Consider the following 23,155-nt stretch of genomic DNA (forward strand, 5'->3'; position numbering starts at 1 on the left):
GACCTAAATACAGGATTATGTTTTAAAATATATAAAGTTACTTTTTATACATTAAACACAGACATGTAACATATCCCCAGATAGCTCAGGTCTGCGTGCACATTATTAGGTGAATGGCACGCAGACCACACAAATACAGTTTAATTGCCATGGAGCCAAAGTCTTTCCCATAGTCTTTCATTATATGAATAGGCTCCACGGCATAGCTATCTGGGGGTATCACTGCTCACACAGGGCAAGTACCGAATGGCCCCACTGTGTTTAAAGGGCCAGAATGAGTGACATGCACTCTGTTAGGGCCGAATACGTTTTGTAAAAGGGCCCAATCTCCCAGGGCCATAGTCCAAAGGCAAGAGGCGGGCAAGCAGCCCCCTCCAAGCACACGTGGCGAGGTCGGTTTCACCACATTTATAGTCTCCCAAATACAACAAAACTTATAATTTTTCAAACAAAAATGTTTTACACAAATACCATGCAGTATTCTGGGTAATAGCTGGCTCCATGAATTTTACTCAATATGGGATTTAAATGGTTCTCTCTAAAGCATTGCTTTTAAAATAATTTACCTGTAGAGAAGGTGTTTATCTGTTCGAAACATGTTGGATTCCATGAACCATCTGCCTTAACTGCTTCCTCCTGTTCCACTTTTCTTGGCTCGTAGAATCACAGTTTCTAACATAAACACATGGTCTGTTAAACATTTTGTATTATTCTAAGGACCATTTTTCTTTGCAGCTTACAAAATAATAACACCAAAGCCATGAAAAGAAAAACTTCACAGAATTGCAGATTTTGTTTTGGCACTTGTGGCCTACATTTTGGACGTCTTCATAATTTCTGTTTTACTGAATATTTGCAGGTACATTTCATATACTTCACAATTAGTGTCCCAGTGGCTTTCATGTCAAAACCTTGTGTTGTTTGAGTAAATAAATGTAGAGTGGTGTCTTAAGAAAATAAAGGAACAAGGTAGGCACTGAAACCACCTTCACAAGTTAGGTTGTGTGTCTGCCAAGCAAGAAACATGATTATTGTAACCCCTAAGCACCATAAGCACAATAGCATGCTGTAGTGGTTATGGTGTCAGGATTTTTCTGGAGCCTTCCTAAGATTAGTAAGCAAACTGTTTGCAAATTGTTTGACAACCCATCTGGGGTCCAGGTAAGTTGCCTGGTGTCCTGGTTGCCAGTCACCTCCTCCAGCTGAAACCGTTTAGATCAGAGGTCCAGGGCTTAGCTCATAGGCTTAAATCGCTTTGCTGACTCTCTCCGTCATTATTCCAGTTCTACACTACAGGGTTTAATTCAGAGAAGCCAACAGAATTTGAATGAGTGTTGTGGCACCCAGAGACACCAGGTAAGTTGTCAAACTGTTTGTAAATGGTTTGACTACTTACCCTAAGAGAGTGCCAGTGCGTTGTAGTGTTTATGGTCCTTTAACCGTTTCACTGCCATTGGTGATGATTATTCCTTTTTGACTATTCAGATATAGATAACTTTTTTGTGTGTGTGCTGTTTCTTAATCTACACTTAGTATGTATTTTTGTCTTTACAGCGGCACCACTACTTAGAAATGCATGTTCCGGATGTGCCCTGTTTATTTTTCACTTACTTGTTCTTCCCTTATAAAGATATTTTGGAAATTAAAATCTACAGTGTCCTTTAACTTACACAGTTTTCACATACAGTAGATGTAACAAAAATAGATAAATAAAAATGGCTAAATACCTTGCTTATAGTTATTCACAAAAATTAAAGGACTAGTTTGGGCACCATAACAACATCATGCAAATGCTCTTGCAGCATTAGGCAGCGGTGCTGATGATTGACTGAGAGCAAAAAATGTGAAAAGGAATGTGAAATGGAAGCCAGGACCAGGGACTTTCTGGCACCATAACAACTTCATTTAGATAAACTTGTTATGGTGCCCAAAGGAGCACAGTTTAACACCAAAGTCTCCAGTCAGTCGCCTATCAGCTCTGTCCCTCCACTTCCATCTGAGTCTGATGCTTCAAGTAGGAAGCCTCAGAATAACCGCTGCTGATAGTCTGATCACTAACTCACATTCAGAAAACAGAGTCTAAAAGTATGCATCTTTAAATAAATGATCAGCCGATGCTCTGAGACTAACGGCGGTGCCCAGTCCAAGGGTTACTAATTGATTGGAAGTGAAGTGCAGAGCTGGTAGGGGCTGGACTGATGACTTTTTAAAGTTAAACTGTTAATATAAGCGGTTTTACCCCTAAAGGTAAGACAGACAGCGCCCAGAACCTCCTCGTACTATAACAACCTTGTTCAGATTAAGTTGTTTTGGTGAATAAAGTGTTCCATTAATCTTGTTTCTAAAAAACAAATATTTACTCATAATTAAGATATTAAAAATATCTCTTCATAGACTACACCAAACCTTCATTTGTTTTCTGTGCTATCAGTGTCAGGGTTGCTGGTCATCAGTTACCTGGTGGTTGATTTTCAAATTAACTTTAAGACACTGAGACATAAGAAAGACAGTAATGATTCTTAAAGGTTTACTCCAAGCATCATAACCACTTCAGTGATTTGGATTTAATTTGGTTATGGTGCTTGGAGTCTGAATGTTCAACATTTCACTATGAAATGCTGCAAATGCAGAGATCTTGCACTTTGCTGCCAGAGGTGTAACTTCAGCTCTAGCAGTTTCCTTATGGCATCATTAGGTAGCCCAGAACAGGTTGGATAATAGGATCTCAGTGCATCCCAAACAGCATACTAGTGACCGGTGACCAATGGCAGCATGTTACCCCTCTCTATGCTGTCCAAATTCTCCCCTTATAACATTTGTTCCTCCCCTTCCAGCTATTATTATTAATATTATTATTATTATTTTGGCATTTATATAGCACCAACAGATTCCGTGGCGCTTTACAATATTATGAGAGGGGAGATTTAACTATAAATAGGACAATTACAAGAAAACTTACAGGAACGATAGGTTGAAGTGCACCCTGCTCAAATGAGCTTGCAGTCTATGGGAGGTGGGGTATAAAACACATTAGGACAGGAAATAGCAATCAAATAAGGTGGGAGTGAGGCAGAGCTGGAGGAAATAATAGATTGCTCCCCTTTAGGAGAGAGCAAGAGATAGGTATGTGAGGTAGAGGTTACTCTGGGGGCATACACACATGGGGCCCCGGTGCGAAACTGATCAGTGGGACCCCTCTTCCTCCCACTCCCTCCCCCGACAGACACACACACACACATAGAGACACGCAAACATAGACACATACAGACAGACAGATACATACACACACACACACAAGACACACATACATACAAACAGACAGACAGGCACACATACAGACAGACAGACACACACATAGACACAAACATACAGCCTGACACACACACAGACACATACATACAAACAGACAGGCACACATACATACATGCAGACACACATACACAGACACACACACACACACACACACACAAGACACACATACATACAAAGACAAATACATACAGTCACACAGACAGACACATACACACACACATACAGACAGACACCCACACATACACACATACATACAAAGACACATACATACAAACAGACAGGCACACATACATACAGACACACACACAGACACATACATACAGACAGACAGACAGACACACACATACACACAAGACACACACACATACATACAAAGACACATACATACAAACACACAGGCACATATACAGACAGACACACACACACAGACACATACAGACAGACAGACAGACACACACACACACACACACACAAGACACACATACATGCAAAGACACATACATACAAACAGACACACACACATACATACAGACAGACACACACACACACACACACACACACAAATACACATACAAACAAACACACACACATAATGTTTAAGTCACCCTTCTGTTTCCTACCTTTTAGGTGCAGGAGGGTGACTTTCCCTAGGGTCCAGTGGTGGCTCAGCCTGATGGGAGTCAGAGTTCTCCCACGCGGGCTTTGTCTATGCTGGGAGGAGTGACCGGTGCAGTCACCTCCTCCTAGCATGTGTGTCATGCTGTTAAAGCACCCAGCGCTAACCGGGCCCCCTGATAATCCATCTCCATCGGGTGGCCCTAACAGCATGGGCCACCCAATGGACCCCTTGGACGGCGGCCCCGGCGGTTTGCCGCACGGGCCAGGGCCGCAAAAGATGGAGGTGGGACCCGCGGTTGCAGGGGTTCACAGGGCGGCTGGTGCTCTGGGAGGCCATAAGCATTCCTAAAGAGATGGGTTTTAAGACACTTCTTAAACGATTGAAGACTAGGGGAGAGTTTGATGGCGGTAGGCAGGCTATTCCATAGGAAGGGAGCTGCCCGCGAGAAGTCCTGCAAGCATGAGTTGGCCGTACGGGTGTGAGCAGCGGACAGGAGAAGGTCATAGGCAGAGCGGAGAGACCAAGAAGGGACATACCTATGGATCGGTGAAGAGATATAAGATGGGCTAAAATTATTCAGTGCTTTATAGGTATGGGTTAGCACTTTGAATTGACTCTCCTATAGGATACCGGAAGCCAATGGAATGACTGACAGAGGGGTGATGTGTGAGAGGTAGGGGTAGTAAAGTCACATGAGGAGGATCAGTTTGCAAGGAGAACTTAGCTTTGAAATTGGAAAGGAGTTAAGTTTTAACTTAATTTTTTTAAATTTTTTTTAGTAAGTAAGGGTTAATTAAACTAAAATGTTTTTTTTGGTTGGGAGTAAGTCTTTAACGGCATAAATCTCATACATTATATTTTGTTGAATACTTTGGGATCATGGAGCCTTCTGATTCTCACTTTATAGATAGGGTTATGGGGAAAGGCATTATTAGTCAGTGGTTGTCAACCCACCACAGACACTTGCACACAAAGGCTTGCACTCAAGCACACAGATGCATGCAGCCTCAAACACGCACATATATTTGCACACTGAGCTTTATTTAATAAACTCTGAAAAGCAGCAAACCGAATTCCTAATAGAAAAAATATGCAAAACTTGATCTGGAAACATTCTCCAACTCAGCTTGATATGGTTTGTCTCTTTTATCCTTAAAGGACCACTCTAGGCACCCAGACCACTTCAGCTTAATGAAGTGGTATGGGTGCCAGGTCCAGCTAGGGTTAACTAATTTTTTTATAAACATAGCAGTTTCAGAGAAACTGCTATGTTTATCAATTAGTTAAGCCTTCCCCTTTTTCCTCTAGTGGCTGTCTCACTGACAGCCGCTAGAGGCGCTTGCGTGATTCTCACTGTGAAAATCACAGTGAGAGCACGCAAGCGTCCATAGGAAAGCATTATGAATGCTTTCCTATGCGACCGGCTGAATGCGCGCGCAGCTCTTGCCGCGCGTGCGCATTCAGCCGACGGGGAGGAACGGAGGCGGAGAGGAGGAGGAGAGCTCCCCGCCCAGCGCTGGAAAAAGGTAAGTTTTAACCCTTTTCCCCTTTCCAGAGCCAGGCGGGAGGGGGTCCCTGAGGGTGGGGGCACCCTCAGGGCACTCTAGTGCCAGGAAAACAAGTATGCTTTCCTGGCACTAGAGTGGTCCTTTAACTCAGATATTCTAATTGGAATTTGTTACAACTGGTGCTTAATTGAATAACAGGTGGTTGCAGTCATTCAGACCCTCTCATTCACGCTTAGCTAAGAACTTATCATTTATAATTTGCTCAATAACTTTATTCTGGCTCCCATTGTCAGGGAAGGAGAGAAGGAGGTTCTGTGCCGTGGCTAGTGCTCAGTCTCCTTGGTTCTCAGCACATAAGACAGGCAGCAGATATGACATCACAGTTTGGCACCAAGTATGTATTTTAATGTTACTGTGCTGCAGATGGAGATACTGCACACCCTGCTCTGCAGTCTCTAGTGACGGGCAGAGCTTGGCAACCATCCAGAGATATAAGCACGAGAGACCTTCCGTCACAGCTATCTCACCTACCAGACCCCCATTGGCATAAGGATCTGTTTGGCCATTGAGTTAAGGATTCCAAAGTTAGGGAAATAATACGGAAACAGCCAGTACTGTGGAATTTACACTATGGAATAAAATATGGAAAATCACCTCTTACCCGTGGTAACCTTCTTTTCATGAAATGCACCGTTTTCTTTTAAATATATGTTAAATATTTAGCAAATGCCACAATAATCCAGTTCAGACAAGGCAAAGCCAGGGCAAACTTTAGAAATGAAGAGAATAGGAACACTGTTTAATTCTCCTACTTCTGCATACTTTCTCTATGCTGGCTGCCAGGTACAAAGGACAAAGTTTATAACTATGATTGACTAGGAGCTCATATAGAGGCACCCAATTCAAGGATAGAAATGTAAAAGGGTTACTCCAACCACCATGACCACTTCTGCTTTTAGAAGTGGTCATGGTGCTAGGAATATTTATGTGCAGCATTTCTGCATGAAACACTGCACATACATCTGTCAGTTCACACACACACTCACTGACAGACACACACAGACACTGACAGACAGACACACACAGACACTGACAGACAGACACACACACACACTCACAGACATACACTCACAGACAGACACTCACAGACAGACAGACACAAACAGACAGACATAAACATTCACAAACAGACAGACACAAACATTTTTGAGATTGGCAGCCTTCAAAAGTGATTTGGGGCATATCTGGTAAGCCGTGACGTAACAATGGGCCAATATCTGCGTCTCTATAATCTGTTGATATTCAACTGGTTCCTTAGTGGTCTGTATCATATCTTTACCTGATATTTTTAGTTGAGTATTGTTTTGGTTAATATTTCCATTTTTTATTTTTTCTACCAATTCTAGAAAACCCTGTGAGTATATCCTTTGGTGTTGGTGTCTTTAGGGTTTTTTATCGATTTTATTTTTCTCCTTATCCTTTTGTTTATTATGTCTTTCATTAGTAATTAGGGTAAACCTATTTTTATTTCTGGATTTTAAATAGGTCCTTTTTCTCAGATGTTGAGGATAATCCTTTTCCAGGAATCTATTAATTAGAACCTTAGAGATGTATGTACAATTTTGTCTAAGAAGAAGGAATTGGCCATACTATGTATTATTTATCCATTGGGGATGGTGGACACTGCTGAAATGTAAATAACCATTAATGTCTATTGTCTTCTCATAAGTGTTTGTAATTACATTATCATTTTCACCTCTCAATAGGAGATCCAGGAATTCAATTTTACCATCTGTTCCTATATTATGGGTGAACGAGAGGCCAAAGTGATTAGTGTTAATCCAAATTAAAGAATCATTGATACTTTCATAATCCCCATCATAAACTATGAAAATGTCATCAATGAGGCAGCGATAGAATTGCCAGGTTGAACCTCCATGGGTTATTTTGCCATATATAACATTCCACAAAATAACCCATAAATAAATTGGCACAGAAGGGTATAAAACTGGCCCCCATTGCCACTCCTTGTGTTTGCAGATAAAATTGTTTGTCAAAACAAAGATAACTATAAAGAAGGGCAAACTGAATAAAATCTATGAAAGTGATGTAGTGCATCTCATCTCATCTCATAGATACCCTCATAGGAATAATATAAAATAGGTCACATAAAGAGAGAGTCGCTCCAAAAGAGGGCGTTTGGATTGTAGATTAGCTTGCATACTTAACTTAATAGGAGTTGCCGTCTTGGCATGCCCTGCATGATATTGCCCTTTATTAATATCCACTTTATTTAATGTCAACAAGCCCTTATAGGTCCAGGAGTAGGCATGGGGAGAGTAGGGATGATTTCATGATGGTAGTGATTTGCAAAAGAAAAAGCAGTTTAAAAAAAAAAAAAAAATAATGAAAGAATTTAACAAATGCACATGGAGAAGGTTATTTTTCCAAGATAAATAGTTATATCTCTAAAATTTTAAAGTGACTGAAATATCAAAACACAAATTAAATTTAAGGGGCAATTATGGCAACAGGACAATCAGGGCAACAAATAATGCATTTAATATGTTTTGGCCTTATTAATATGCTGCAGTTTTCGCATGTTCAAATCTTTATGATGTTTGTATAAAAAATATAATGTTTTGCAGAATACTGCATCATATCCTGTATGCTTAGCCTTGCCCTATCATGCAAGAAAGACTTCCTTAAGGACCAAACTTCTGGAATAAAAGGGAATTATGACATGTCACACATGTCATGTGTCCTTAAGGGGTTAAAGGAACACTATAGTCACCTAAACAACTTTAGCTTAATGAAGCCGTTTTAGTGTATATATCATGCTTCTCAGGTTTCACTGCTCAATTCACTGTCATTTAGGAGTTAAATCACTTTGTTTCTGTTTATGCAGCCATTGCCATCCCCCCCCACCCCCCCCTGGCTATGATTGACAGAGCCTGCATGAAAAAACAAAACTGGTTTCACTTTCAATCAGATGTAATTTACCTTAAACAATGTTAGCTTTTGCTCTGTAAATTAAACTTTAATCACATACAGGAGGCTACCATAGCAGGGGATAAGAAAATCTAAATTAAACAGACCTTGCAATAAAGGAAGGATAAACATTAGATGATTCTTTACAGGAAGTGTTTATGAAGGCTGTGTAAGTCACATGCAGGGAGGTGTGACTAGGGTTCATAAACAAAGTTATTTAACTTCTAAATGGCAGAGAATTGAGCAGACAGACTGCAGGGGCATGATATATACACCAAAACTGCTTAATTAAGCTGAAGTTGTTTCGGTGACTATAGTGTCCCTTTAACCAATGAATGCACACAGTCTTAGCTCCAACATCACTGAGTGAGCTGTTTTTAATTCCCAATTTGGCTGCAGACAGTCAGAGAAACTGCAAACAGGTAGTGATATCCTTACTATATGTCTCCCTGGGCACCCTCTCCAAAAATACAGCATATTAATGGGGCCAACATTTCTCAAACGCATATTGGAGCTCAGAGTGCCCCTTTAATAAAAATGAAAATCTCAAAAGAGATATGCCCAGTCCAGGGCCGGACTGGGAATAAAAAGCAGCCCTGGAATTTTTTTACACCAGCCCCAACATTAATTGTGCCAACTGTGACAGACATACAGGTGGAAAAACACAAAAGATTGAAAATTATTTACCCAACGTTTCATCCCCAAAACTTGAAGTCATTGACTGATAGCTGCTGCATGTCTAATTTAAATTAATCTTATAAGATTAAGTTTGTGTGTGTGTGTGCGCGCACGTGTATACACACACACACACACACACACACACACACACAGGGTTTGACAAATTAGTTTGGAATCTAGCAGCCAGCCTGAAAAGTTAGGAGCCAGAGAAATCAACGTCAAAAATACAATTCTTAAAGGGACACTATAATCACCAGAATCACTACAGCTTAATGTAGTTGTTCATAAGTCTATAACCTGTCCCTGAACGCTTTTAAATGTAAACACTGACTTTTCAGACAAAAGGCAGTGTTTACATTGCTGCCTGGTGACACCTCTAGCGACAGTCACTCAGACGGCCTCTAGAGGTGCTTCCTGGGTCAGTGCTTCACACTGTGCAGCAACTACGTTAATGTTCCCAATATGGATGCATTGATTCAATGCATCTCTATAAGAAGTTAAATTAGCGCTTTGGCATTTTTCCGTGCATGCGCAATAGTCTCCCAATGCTTTGCTATGAGGAAGCATTGGATTGACTGGGGTCATCAAGATTGAAAATTTCAGCCATGGAGGTTGGGCCAGCCACAGCGTGGAAAAAAAGTGAGTAAAAAGAAAAAAAAACAAAACCCTTTCCCATGTAATTGGAGGGAACACACACACTTACTGACTGACTCAGACTCACTCACAGACAGACAGACACAGAGACAGACACTCTGACAGGCACACACTCACAGACATACTCACAAACACACTCAGACACACACACACAGACAGACGCACAAACTCAGACACACTCACTCACAAGTAATTACTTTTTTATTTAGATTTAAATCCACCCAGCCTCCCTACCCTTAGAGAGCTGGAGTGGATATGTTTTCCCTGGGGTCCAGTAGGGCTGCTGTCATCTCCCTACTCAGCTCCCTCTCGTGCACTGTTTAGTGAGCCGGGAGCCGGACATCATAACCCAGCTCCGAGCATTACTGCAACCGCACAAGGGAGCAGAGCAGGGAGATTACAGCTCCTTCGCCGTGGCACTAAGTCAGCGGCCTGCCTCCCTCTGCTCTCAATTACCCAGCTGCTCCCCTATGTCAGCTGCCCACCTTTTCTACCACAGCTCTCCATGGGCTGGCCACCCCTCTCCCTCCCTCTGCAATAAATTAGCCGCCCGCCCAATTCCCCCTGTCAGCCGCCTGCCTTACTCCCACAGCTCTCCATGAGCCAGCCGTCCCCGCCCTCCTTCAGCAGCCTGCTTGCCTCAGTCCTCAGTGATCCCACTGCCTGCCTCTGCTCTCAGGCAGCCAGTCACCGTGGCTGCTGAACATATAAATATATATATTTTGATATAATACACATATATTAATATACATTTGTGCAAATATATAGATGCATAATACTCCCACAAATCACCAAATCACAAAGATAAAGCAAAATTATATATATATATATATATATATATTTTATTTTTTTCAATTTATTTTAAATAAATAAAAAATAAAAAAACAGACACATGGATTTTTAATTAATGAATACGCACATGCACACACACAGGCGTGTAGTCACTGATGCCCACACGCACTGACATATTCTCATCAACAGACACTGGCACACAATCACTAATGCATACACACTCCCTGACATACACACACATTGATCCATACTGACACACACACACATCGATCCATACTGACACACACACACACACACACACACTGATCCATACTGACACACACACACACAGACATTGATCCATACTGACACACACATTGATCCATACTGACACACACACACACACATTGATCCATACTGAGACACACACCCACACACCCACATTGATCCATACTGACACACACACACACACACACACACATTGATCCATACTGACACACACACACACTGATCCATACTGACACACATTGATCCATACTGACACACACACACATTTATCCATACTGACACACACACACACACACATGCATCCACACACATGATCCATACTGACACACACTGATCCATACTGACACACATTGATCCATACTGACACACACACTGATCCATACTGACACACACTGATCCATACTGACACACACACACATTGATCCATACTGACACACACACACACACATGCATCCATACTGACACACACTGATCCATACTGACACACACACTGATCCATACTGACACACACTGATCCATACTGACACACATTGATCCATACTGACACACATTGATCCATACTGACACACATTGATCCATACTGACACACACATTGATCCATACTGACACACACACTGATCCATACTGACACACACTGATCCATACTGACACACACACTTCAAAAATACACACCAAACACACTCACAACTACACCCTCAAATATAAACACTCTAAGAATCGGTACAATTAAAGGACCACTCTAGTGCCAGGAAAACATACTCGTTTTCCTGGCACTAGAGTGCCCTGAGGGTGCCCCCACCCTCAGGGACCCCCTCCCGCCCGGCTCTGGAAAGGGGAAAGGGGTTAAATCTTACCTTTTTCCAGCGCTGGGCGGAGAGCTCTCCTCCTGCTCTCCTCCTCCGATCCGCCTCTTCTCCTCCCCGTCGGCTGAATGCGCACGCGCGGCAAGAGCTGCGCGCGCATTCAGCCGGTCACATAGGAAAGCATTCATAATGCTTTCCTATGGACGCTGGCGTGCTCTCACTGTGAAAATCACAGTGAGAAGCACGCAAGCGCCTCTAGCGGCTGTCAATGAGACAGCCACTAGAGGACATAGGGGGAAGGCTTAACCCATTCATAAACATAGCAGTTTCTCTGAAACTGCTATGTTTATGAAAAAATGGGTTAACCCTAGAAGGACCTGGCACCCAGACCACCTCATTAAGCTGAAGTGGTCTGGGTGCCTAGAGTGGTCCTTTAACATGAAATGCCTGGGTACCTCTGCTCACTGAGCCTACCTTGCTCCTTCCCAGCAGCTTCCCTCCAGCTCTCTCACAGGACTCCCTGCCTGGCAGCACTTTACACACAGGAAGCAAGACTTCAGAAGACCGTGTGGGCTGCCCTGCTCTGCCTGATTGCCAGGTCACATGCTTCCTGTGTGTGAAGGCTGTAAGGCAGGGACAGAGACTTCCATCTTTCCTGCGGGTACTCCAGGCTCCTGCCGGCTGTCTGCTCATTATGTCTCACTCGCGAGCAGCATTGGAAGTTCTATTTACTGCACCTGCTGCTCGCAAGTGGATAAGGAAAGCCTCTTCTAGAGGTAAGAGGAGACCTCTGCTCCCCAATACCCCTAATGTGAGTGTGTGTACTGGGTGGGGAGAGGAAGGGCTGCTGCACTGTGCGGCCCCAAGTGCCATGGCCCACCGGGAAATCTCCCGGTATCCCGGTGGGCCAGTCCGGCCCTGGCCCAGTCTATGAAATGAATCTGTTTAATATTGATTACAGATTAAAACGGTGATTACAGATTAAAGTAATTATTATCTCTGTATTACAATGTTACTGCATCCAATATTGGATCCATAGTTGTATCAGATCATGCACCAGTATTCATTAAGGTTAAGCTAAAAGGTGGTCTTAGACCAAGGACAAGGTGGAGACTTAACGAAAGCCTCTTGAAATCAGAGTGCAACATTGACCTTTTGTCATCCGAAATTGAAAACTTTTTGATTACCAACGATAATGGGGAAGTTTCTACGGCAATGGTATGGTGTACCCTTAAAAGCTATATAAGGGGACTATTGATTAAACTTGGCTCTGAATCTAAAAGGAAGAAGGCAGAATCTCTGCAAGAGTTAAGAATAAACTTGGCAAATCAGGAACGTCTAAATAAAGATATGATGAATAAAGACTTAATCAAAGAAATAGCTAAATTAAGGGAAACTATTAAAGAGAGAATTTACGATATGGTCAATAAAAATATACTATTCCTTAAACAAAGATGGTACCATAACAATAACAAAATAAACAAAGACCTTTCTAATAAAATTAAAAATAACCTCAAAGATAAATCTATAAAAAAAATTGTCTTAGGTGATAAACATTTAGTGTCACCAAAGGATATTGTAAATGCATTTGCGGAATTTTACAAATCCTTATATAACCTGGAGGAGGTAGGGAAGAGCAGAGAGGAAATGGATACATTTCTGAGTAGTATTAGATTACCAAAAATTAACCATAGGAAGTTGGAAATGCTGAATGCCCCATTTTCACTATCAGAAATAACCGAAGCAATAGGTAAGTTAAAATTGAACAAGGCCCCAGGCCCAGACGGCTTTTCAACAATGTTTTATAAAACCTTTTCTAGACTCATTTCCCCTATCCTTTTAGAGATGTTTACGAAGGTGTCCACGGATACCCCCTTCCCAAATGAGATGTTATTGGCTTCAATTATTCCCATACCCAAAATAGGGAAAGACCCAACACTTATTACTAACTATAGACCTATATCTCTTATTAATTTGGATATAAAGTTATTCTCTCAAATTTTGTCCAATCGATTTTTAAGAGGTAATTGGAGAACTGATTGATGTTGATCAGTCTGGATTTGTGCGAGGGAGAGGTACTACAGATAATACACGTAGAATATTTAATTTAATACATAGAATAAATGAGCATAAATGGGGATCTGTCATTATGGCCCTCGATGCTGAGAAGGCCTTTGACAGAGTCAATTGGAGATTCCTCGACTCTGTCATGGGCCAATTCGGCTTAGAGGGTCAGTTTAGACAAAAAACTATGTTGTTATATAGGAGCTCTACAGCTAAAATAATTAATTCTTTCGTTGAGTCTGACCATTTTGAGGTCAAAAATGGTACTGGACAGGGTTGCCCTTTGGCTCCCCTGCTATATATTCTTACAATTGAACCCTTGGCCACCTTAATCAGACAGGATAATAATATAAGGGGGGTTAAGTCTCTTAATGGGGAAACCAAGGTTTCCCTTTTTGCAGATGATGTACTCCTTACCTTGACGGATCCGATGGTCTCAATTCCATCGGTATTGGATGTTATATCCATCTATAGTAGTTTCTCAAACTATAAGGTCAATATGAAAAAAACTCAAATCTTAGCCTCTTTTTTATCTGAGGCTCAGAAAGATCATCTGACTGCACATTTCCAAATCTTATGGGCAAAAGACACTATTGGTTATTTGGGGATTAAAATATCTTTTGATATAGAGAGGACGATACAAACAAATTACGATAAATTACTAAGAGATTTGCAACAATTGGTAGACAAATGGAGGAAGATTGAGTCCTCATGGATAGGAAGATTAAATATGATCAAGGCATTCCTGATACCTAAACTCGTTTATTATCTTAGGGCAATTCCTTATAGACTGGGGAAAGGTATCCTTAACCGTTTTCAAATCATGATTTCCAAATGTATTTGGGCAAATAAACCACCTAGGATAGCTTTTGACACTCTTCGAAGGAGCTATCAGAAGGGAGGAATAGCATTTCCAGATGTAGATAAAATCCATGAAGCATGTATGGCGACTCATCTTTTACAGTGGCTAGACATGGAACAGGGATATAAATCGTGGCTTACTTTAGAACAGGAGGATAGCCCTAGATATAAACTGTTCGTTCTCTTTTGGATGGGTATGTTGAATTTGGGTGATCTGGATACCAAGTATCTTTCGAATCGTATATTGATAGATATGATCAATACCTCCAAAATCCTAAATAAAAAATTGAAGCTAGAAGATAAATTATTATATAGGGTTCCATTAGTGGTCCTACAGTATACAATGGATAATATAAATGTCCAATCTTGGACACACCTAGGTATAGTGAAGATCTCGGATTTGTGGGATGGACTTAAACCCATCCCATTTACACAATTGCAAGAAAAGTATAATCTTCCCCCTAGAGATCTCTTTCAATATCTAAGGATTAAGAATTTGCTATTATCTAGGACCATACTTAAGGACCACAATGTTAATCCCCTTATTGTATTATATAAAAAGAAGGGAGGGATCTCTAGATTTACTAAATTGCTAGAATCAATGGAACAAGATTCTCATGCTACCTCCTTTGTTAAATGGGAACAAGATATTGGGGAATCCTTTCCACTTTTGGAATGGACCAGTGCTACACTCCTAGTTAAGCGTTGTATACATAGCGTCTCTCTCTATGAAACACACTTAAAGATAATATATAGGTGGTATATGGCACCGGCTAGATTATATAAAATATCATCTGTATATTCTAGGAACTGTTGGAGATGTGGAAACGAGGAGGGTACTATATATCACATATGGTGGGAGTGTCGGGGTCTTAATAATATAAAAACTCAAATGCTTGGCTTTATTAATTCTATTTTTAGGGAGATAAAAGAAATTAGCCCTCAACTCTTTCTCTTTAATATTGGTTTCCCTTCGCAAGATAAATATCAAAAATATCTTTTGACCCATATATTTTTTGCCATTAAAATATGTATAGCTAGGGCCTGGAAATCCTCTATCCCATTAATATGGCACAATATTATGGAGCAAATAGATTATCAGTACAGGATGGAATCAAACCCCTTTTTTGGTACTAGAGATGTGGCCAAACTATGGTCACCCTGGACAAATAAACAGAATATATGATAACGGATTGTGCTTCCCCCATATCGAGTCTCAGAGAATGTAATTTATTCGTAGTATAAACTATTATTTATTTATTTATTTATTTATTTATTTTTTTTGTGTGTTTATCAATATAACAGCTATACCATGGAAATTCTTGGTGCGAATTCCATCAGATAGCGGTTGGCAGTGGATAAATGTAGCGCGATTGCAATATACATATGTGTATGATGGTTTTCAATGGAAACACTGCACTTTCTTTGTGGAAACCTTCGGTGTTTAATTCTACATAGTGTCTATATTACAATATATTGCCAGCATATGTATGCCTTCAATAGTCATGGTGTGTCTTTTTTGTTATAATTTATTTTTTATTTTTTGCTTGTTTAATATGTCGTGTTTTAACATATATCTTTGTGTCTGGCTGTTTCAATGTGCTGGAGGATTGCCTTTGGGGTACCTCACATGCAATTGTTAAAACTTTTATACAATAAAAAGAAAAGAAATAAAAAAAAAAAAACAATGTTACTGCATGATGGTGAGAGCAAACATCTCAATGTACTATCTTGAATGATTTCCATAATTGTCCCTGTTCATTAAGTTTTTCTTCCAGATCAAAGGCTAACACGGGCCAAATAAACAAGGTTTAAATTTATGTGGGCCGCAAAAAAACTAAAACTTCAGTTTTCATAGAAACAAGGTTTATTTAGAAAAGTACAGTATAAAAAAAAAGTTGGCTAACTGACACTGGATGTCTTAACGCTCGTAGGGCTTCAAAGTAAACAAAAGAGCGAATTTATTAGAAGGAGACCTGCATTTGCATATAACTAATGTTTCAGTCCAACTACCTTGACATATTGAGAAAAGTTTGGTAATAGGACTGAAATGATGAATGTATGCTTTTGCACAACTGTGAAAAAACAAATGCCGTTATCGTGTTGATTTTGAAGTCCTATGAGTGTGTTCTACGCTTTGGCTGAGCTCATCGAACTTAATGATCTCAGCCAATCCAATGCTTTCCCATAGGAAAGCATTGGAAGGCTATTGTGCATGTGTGGCAAAAAGATGCACAACCAGTCAGCATCTCCATGAGGAGAGTTCAGCGTCTCCATGCAGACCCAATTTAATACACTGCCCCCTCCCCCCATTCTAATACACTGCCCCCTTCCTCCACTCTAATACACTGTCCACAAATCCAATACACTGCTCCCTCCACCGAATCTAATACACTGCCCCTTAATCTAATACACTTCACCCCCCAACTTAACACACTGCCCACCTACCACCACTGTAATACTCTGTCCCTCCCCCAAATTAATACACTGCCCTCCCCCAATTTAACACATTACCCCCCTCCCATCATTTTAAAACACTGGCTGCCTCTCCCACAACTCCAATACACTGCTCACTACCTCACCCAATTTAATAATCTTCTCCCCTCCCTCCCACTACAGTGGTTATGATGTCTGGACTACCCTTGTGCCCTCCCCTGGTAAGTAGTAAAAGCATTTTGAATGGTTTGACAATTTACCTGGGGTCCACCGGGGTCCACCAGGCTCCGGTCACCTCTTGTTGTGCACAGCACCAGGGTTGCCATCAAATTTTTGGGTTCTCACACAGCTCAAGGCCTGGGCTCTTGGTGGCCCGCCTACGTCTGCCCACAGGCTCACCTCCCATACCACCACCATCTTGGAGGCACTTCAAACTGTAATAGGCAATTGAGTGGGTGTTTTTAGAGGATGTAAGGTGTATTTTTAGGGAATGTAGTGTATGTGTATAAGGAATTCAGTGTGTGTAGGGGATGTAATGTGTGCATAGTGGATACAATGTATGTATTGATGCAGTGTGTGTGTGTTTGTATAGTGGATGCTATGTGTGTGTAAAAAATGCAGTGTGTGTAGTTAGAGCAGTGTGTGTTTATAGTGGATGCAGTGAGTGTATATAGTGGATGGATGTAGTATGTTTGCGTATAGTGTGTGGTGGATGAAATATGGGTATGTATATTGAATGCATTATATGTGTTTAAGGGATAGTGTGTGTATGTGTGTAGTGGATTCAGTGTGTGTATATATCTATTTTTTATTTTATTTATTTATGCAATATTGTTCCCTCTTCCCTGCCTCTTACCTCTGACCAGAGAAGGGGGACACTACATTCCCTGTTGGTCCAGTGGTACTGAAAGGCTGTCTGCTCCTGATGTTCCCAGACTCTTTTTGCATGCTCCATCAGAAAGTAGCATTAGAACATTGCCGTGGTAACCTGGAACAACACTGACAGCAGGGGCTCATGAGAGAGTGAGAACCTGGTTGAGGAGAAGGCAGACAGCCTTTATATATATATATATATATATATATATATATATATATATATATATATATATATATATATATATTTGCAATATGCCTCCCCATTTTGCCTGTACCCTCTGATGGCAGCACTGCTTAACACATTGGCAGAGAGCAATCGACTGATGCTCTCATCCAATCAGCCAGCCCTACAACATGGCATAGCTTACCTCAGTGAAACTAAGAGAAGCTCCTTGCATGGGTCTGATAATAAAGTGTTTTTTATGCAGAAACATGTTCTAGAATAAGATATTATTTGATGCATTTAAAAGAATATTTTCCACTTCTACTAAGCCTGCACTGTTGTGGATAAGATGTTCAACTGATAATTTTTATTGTTTACAGAGTCCACAACATCTAACTATTTTTTGAACCTTTTTATTGAGTGTTTTCAATAAAGAACACAAAAGAGAAAACATATGAGTACAGGAATCATAGACAATTAATTTAAGTGACCAGATATAATGCAGGGATTCCATATGATCGTGTGTAATACATTATAGTACAGAGAACTGTACCTTATCCATAATATATCTGTATTAATTATACCAGGTTTTCACATTTATTTATTGGAATAATTCTAATGTTTTGTTAACAATTTCTGTGTATATACAATTTAAGATCCTGAGTATTTCTTTTTTTCTGTTCCAAATAGGGGCTGGAGATCTGAGCGGTGAGCCAATAGGATACATAACCGGAGTACTGGCCGTTATAGTACACTCTGCCTATCTGGTAATTATTCAAAAGACAAGTATCGATAGTGAGCACGGACCCCTTACTGCACAGTATATCATAGCTGTTACAGCAACCCCTGTGCTTATCATCTGCTCTTTTGCCAGTATGGACCTCATCAATGCTTGGTCTTTCCCAGGCTGGAAGGACCCTTCCATGGTGTGCACTTTTATCGCATGTACCCTTATTGGCTGTGCCATGAACTTTACCACGCTTCACTGCACCTATCTAAACTCCGCAGTCACTACCAGCTTCGTTGGTGTGGTGAAGAGCATTGCCACTATCACAGTTGGCATGTTGGCTTTTAGTGATGTGGAGCCTACTTCCCTATTCATTGCTGGAGTAGTTGTGAATACATTTGGTTCTGTAGTCTACTGTGTAGCCAAGTACTTAGAGACCAGAAGACAAATCAATTATGAAGATCTGGAAAAGGAGGCTATCAAGGAGGACAAGATAGAGCAGAATGGAGAACAACCACCATTTGTAATGGAAGAGATTTTACAAGATAACAATGTTGAAGGTCAAGCAGACGAAAAGTCATCTACAGATACTACAAAGACTGACCAAATAAAAGAAGATCAGCAGACTGGGAGTACATTAGGAGCATACCTGCAGTCAAGCGGCCAAGTAGGGCCTGAGACTGATGGTGATAATAGGAGTAGTTTAAGGGAATCATATCTTGGTATATGGAGAATGGTGAGAGGTGTTAGGTTTTTAAAGAAAGATTATCTCATAGAAAATGAGGAACTGCCAAGTCCATAATTAGAAAACATAAAAAATCTATGGGTAATGAGGATAACTCCATTTTGTATGCTGGGACATGAGAAAATTAATCACTCATAAGAACTATATTAATTTATAAACATATTTTTTTTTATTTAAAATGTCTTTTTATGAGCTGTTATAAGGATCCTTATCTCACACATTTCCTTTGCTATAAATTTTTATCAAGTGGTGCTTGACAGAAAAGTAAGAATTTGCAAACAAATTAATTTTCTTTTCCTACATAGATAGAAATAGATCTTAAAGTTCTGGTTTACTTTTGCAACAGTTTACTTTAACAGCAGGAGATGGGTCATTTGTTTAATCATAAAGAATAATTGTCACAACAATTTATTTGACCTAATTAAGACCTCGTGAGAATCCAAAAGTTTGTTAAATTCACTTCTACTTTAGATTTCATTTAACTATTAAATATGAATAGTAATTTATAATAATTTTAAATTCCACTTTAAGAGTGTTGGAAGCATTAATTGCATTTACTGTATTTGCATCGACTCACAGATGGAATATTTAAGTGATCATTTGGCCGGATGGAATTTGAGGAGTGGATTGTAGCAGGGGGAATTAAACATAGCTATTAAAAGTAATGAAGCGAACATTGAGGATGATAGAAAAGGTGAAGGCAGGAGAAATGCACTATACCATAGAAAATGTAGTAGATAAATTAAATGGAAGAACATGATTCACGGGTTAGGTGATAGGTGATAAAATGTTATAGCGCTATACAGAAAAACGCAAAACCATGATTTAATTCTATGCGACTGTTAAAAGAGATATAAGATATATTGCAGGGATGTTGGATAAAAATAAAAGGAGGCACAGGGAGATTAAAGAAGAATGTGGAAGACATTTAAAAGAAGACATTTACTAACTTAATCATTATTTCTGCTCAGGTTTCACAGTTAGATAAGTAGTTTAAATGTGAATAGACCTCCAAAAGTCATCTTTCCATTTCTAGAAACTCAATTTCTACAAAAAACATTAACCAATTTGTTAACCAAGAGCAATTTTTGGTACTCAATGTCTATGATTACAATTATAAAATATAGACTTTAAATCCATAACATATATAATTGTAAAGGTACAGGAGAATGATGATATGAGATCTTAAAATGTATGAAGAGACAGGACAACTATAGTGAAGCAATACTGACAAAAGGCTTAACCTGAACTGTTAGGCTCTCTCATTGGCAGTTGGGGACCAATACAAAAAAAATGTTATCACCGTTGACGAACATGCTGAACTTTTGAATAATATATGCTATTCTTAGTTCCTATGTGGCTAACCACGTTGCAAAAGGCTACAAGCATTTATAGATGTATGTTTCAATGACTATAGTTGTACACTTCACAGTAGGAATTTAATAAAAAAGTAACAAATATGGAGTACACTTAAATATATACATAATATTATACAATACAATATCAATATATTAAAAGCCTTAAAGTTATATGTGTTCTTAAGTAGGAGTAAATGACTCTCAACATTTGGTTAGTTATTCGTGTAGAAAATGGCTCTCAATGGGTTTTTTGATAACTGCCACCAACAGGGGCACAGCTATTGTTGTAGGCAACACAAATCAAAGGAATTAAGAGATTTACTGCATATTGCTCGAGTTTGATGTGCAGAAATTTCAGTTTTTGCACATAGCCTTGATTTAATATTGTAGAATAAGCTTTTCAAATGACTCAATATTTTTGGATAAACTTTTAAAATTACAATATAAAAAAAAATTATCATATATACAAGATATATTAATATATAAAAAAATATAAAAATATTTATTTAATAATATATATATTTTTTTTCATAATATTAAATGATTTTAAAAGTTTATCCAAAATTGTTTATCATTTGATAAGCTTATCCAAAAAATGAATTGCAGTTAATCATTTTCTTTTCATGTATCTGCAATCATGCACTATAATACTATAATACTAATAACAATGCCATGCTTTGCTACAAACAAGAGGCCATGCAAGGTGCTCTCCATATACCCTAAAAATATTTTTTTTTAAACTATACAATAATTTAAAAAATATAAAAATAACTAGGAACAAATACATTAACAACTCTCCAAACACTATAATTATTACAGCCCACTGTACTGTACAGGAGTGCCCTGGTACATCCCGATTAAAAGTAGCCGAACCATTTTAGAATGGTTGGACTCCAAAACTGGGTCTGCTGAGTGCTACTCCCTGCTCAGTGCTACTCAGCAGCCAATGAACTGCATGGCCAGACCTATATCTAAGCTGAGATATTCTGTTTAGAGAAGAGGCAGGGAGCGGCAGATAAGAAGTCAAACCATTCTAAAACAGCTTGACTACTTACAATATGTAGGACGCCTGGGCACTCCTCGCACCATAATCACTACAGCGCACTGTAGGTTTCTATGGTGCTTGGAGTGTTAATGATTTTTCCATATTTCAAAAATGCCCTGGGTGTCACACAGTGTCAAATATTTATTTTAATTTATGTAGAAAGCAATTAGACATTAAATGTAACTACAAATGCTGTAGGACTGAAGACACAGAGGGAGAAGACTTCACTCATTTCTAGAAGGCTATTCCACATTGGCTTAAGCTCTGTAGGAGAGGGCTGACTAGACCATTTTGTGTTTTTTTTTTTATGTAGTGGGAAGGAAATTAATATTCTGGTGGAAAACCAAAGGTTATAGGTGGTGGAAACATAATGAGCATATTATGTTATCTGTACATATATAACACAAAGTTTTTATCTTTTGCAACACAGGCCTGGACCTACATTTAGGTACACTCTTAGAAACAAGTACTTAAGATCTTCCTCATTCTCTTGTCAAAAGAAGAAAATGAATATATAAAACAGTACAGGATTTGGTCAGAACTGGTTAGTGTATTGGTGAACACACAAATTCAAGGATAAAAGTCGTATTAGACATGCCGCTCAGCTTAAAGTGGACCTGTCACCTGCCATTTTGTAATTAATTAAAATGTATTTATTGTTTTTGTTTTATTGCTGCAGTTATTCCGTTATTCTAAAGGGACATAGTACCAAAATTATCATGATAATAGAAACATGTTTTTTTCAAAACAACAAAACCAAAAAACTTACACCCTAGCTCCAACCTATTCTTTTTCAAAAGGAACCGAAGAGACAACTAAAGAAAAGTGAAAAAAAAAATACAAAATATATGTGCAAAAATGATATAAACACAAAAAAACACTTGTGTATATATTCTCCTCCATTCCATCAACAGAAAATGCTAAAAGCTAAAGAAATATAAGATAAAAGTGTGGTTTGTTTATCAAACACTGTAGCATTACCTATTTGCTTCGAAGGACAGCAGTATATCATTGTATATACCAAAAAAAAAAAAAAAAAAGAAGAAGAAATTATACAGAACATAGTGTATACTGGTTAACAAGTGAATATAGTGAAAAAAGTTATAAATGTGCAGATTCACACTTTTCAGAGCCAATTGAATCTGTCTCTGAATACAGCAGCAGTTGGTGTCTATGAGGTTACACTACATCTTTCTATGGTATGATCTCCGCTTTTTATTTTAGAAATAAATAAATAAATAGAAGAGTAGCAAAAA

The 23,155-nt window shown here is 39.3% G+C and overlaps 1 protein-coding gene across 1 annotated transcript in view; it reads left to right on the plus strand.

Annotated features, from left to right (window-relative positions):
- SLC35D3 (solute carrier family 35 member D3) overlaps positions 1 to 19,553 on the plus strand; it is a 35,307-nt gene extending 15,754 nt beyond the window's left edge. Inside the window, exon 2 of the mRNA XM_063441197.1 lies at positions 18,715 to 19,553. Within this exon, the coding sequence (XP_063297267.1) occupies positions 18,715 to 19,553 (839 nt within the window). The remainder of the gene's footprint in view (positions 1 to 18,714) is intronic.
- Positions 19,554 to 23,155: the final 3,602 nt, after the last annotated feature.

Source organism: Pelobates fuscus, chromosome 2 (assembly GCF_036172605.1).
Source record: "Pelobates fuscus isolate aPelFus1 chromosome 2, aPelFus1.pri, whole genome shotgun sequence".
Lineage (NCBI taxonomy): Eukaryota > Metazoa > Chordata > Amphibia > Anura > Pelobatidae > Pelobates > Pelobates fuscus.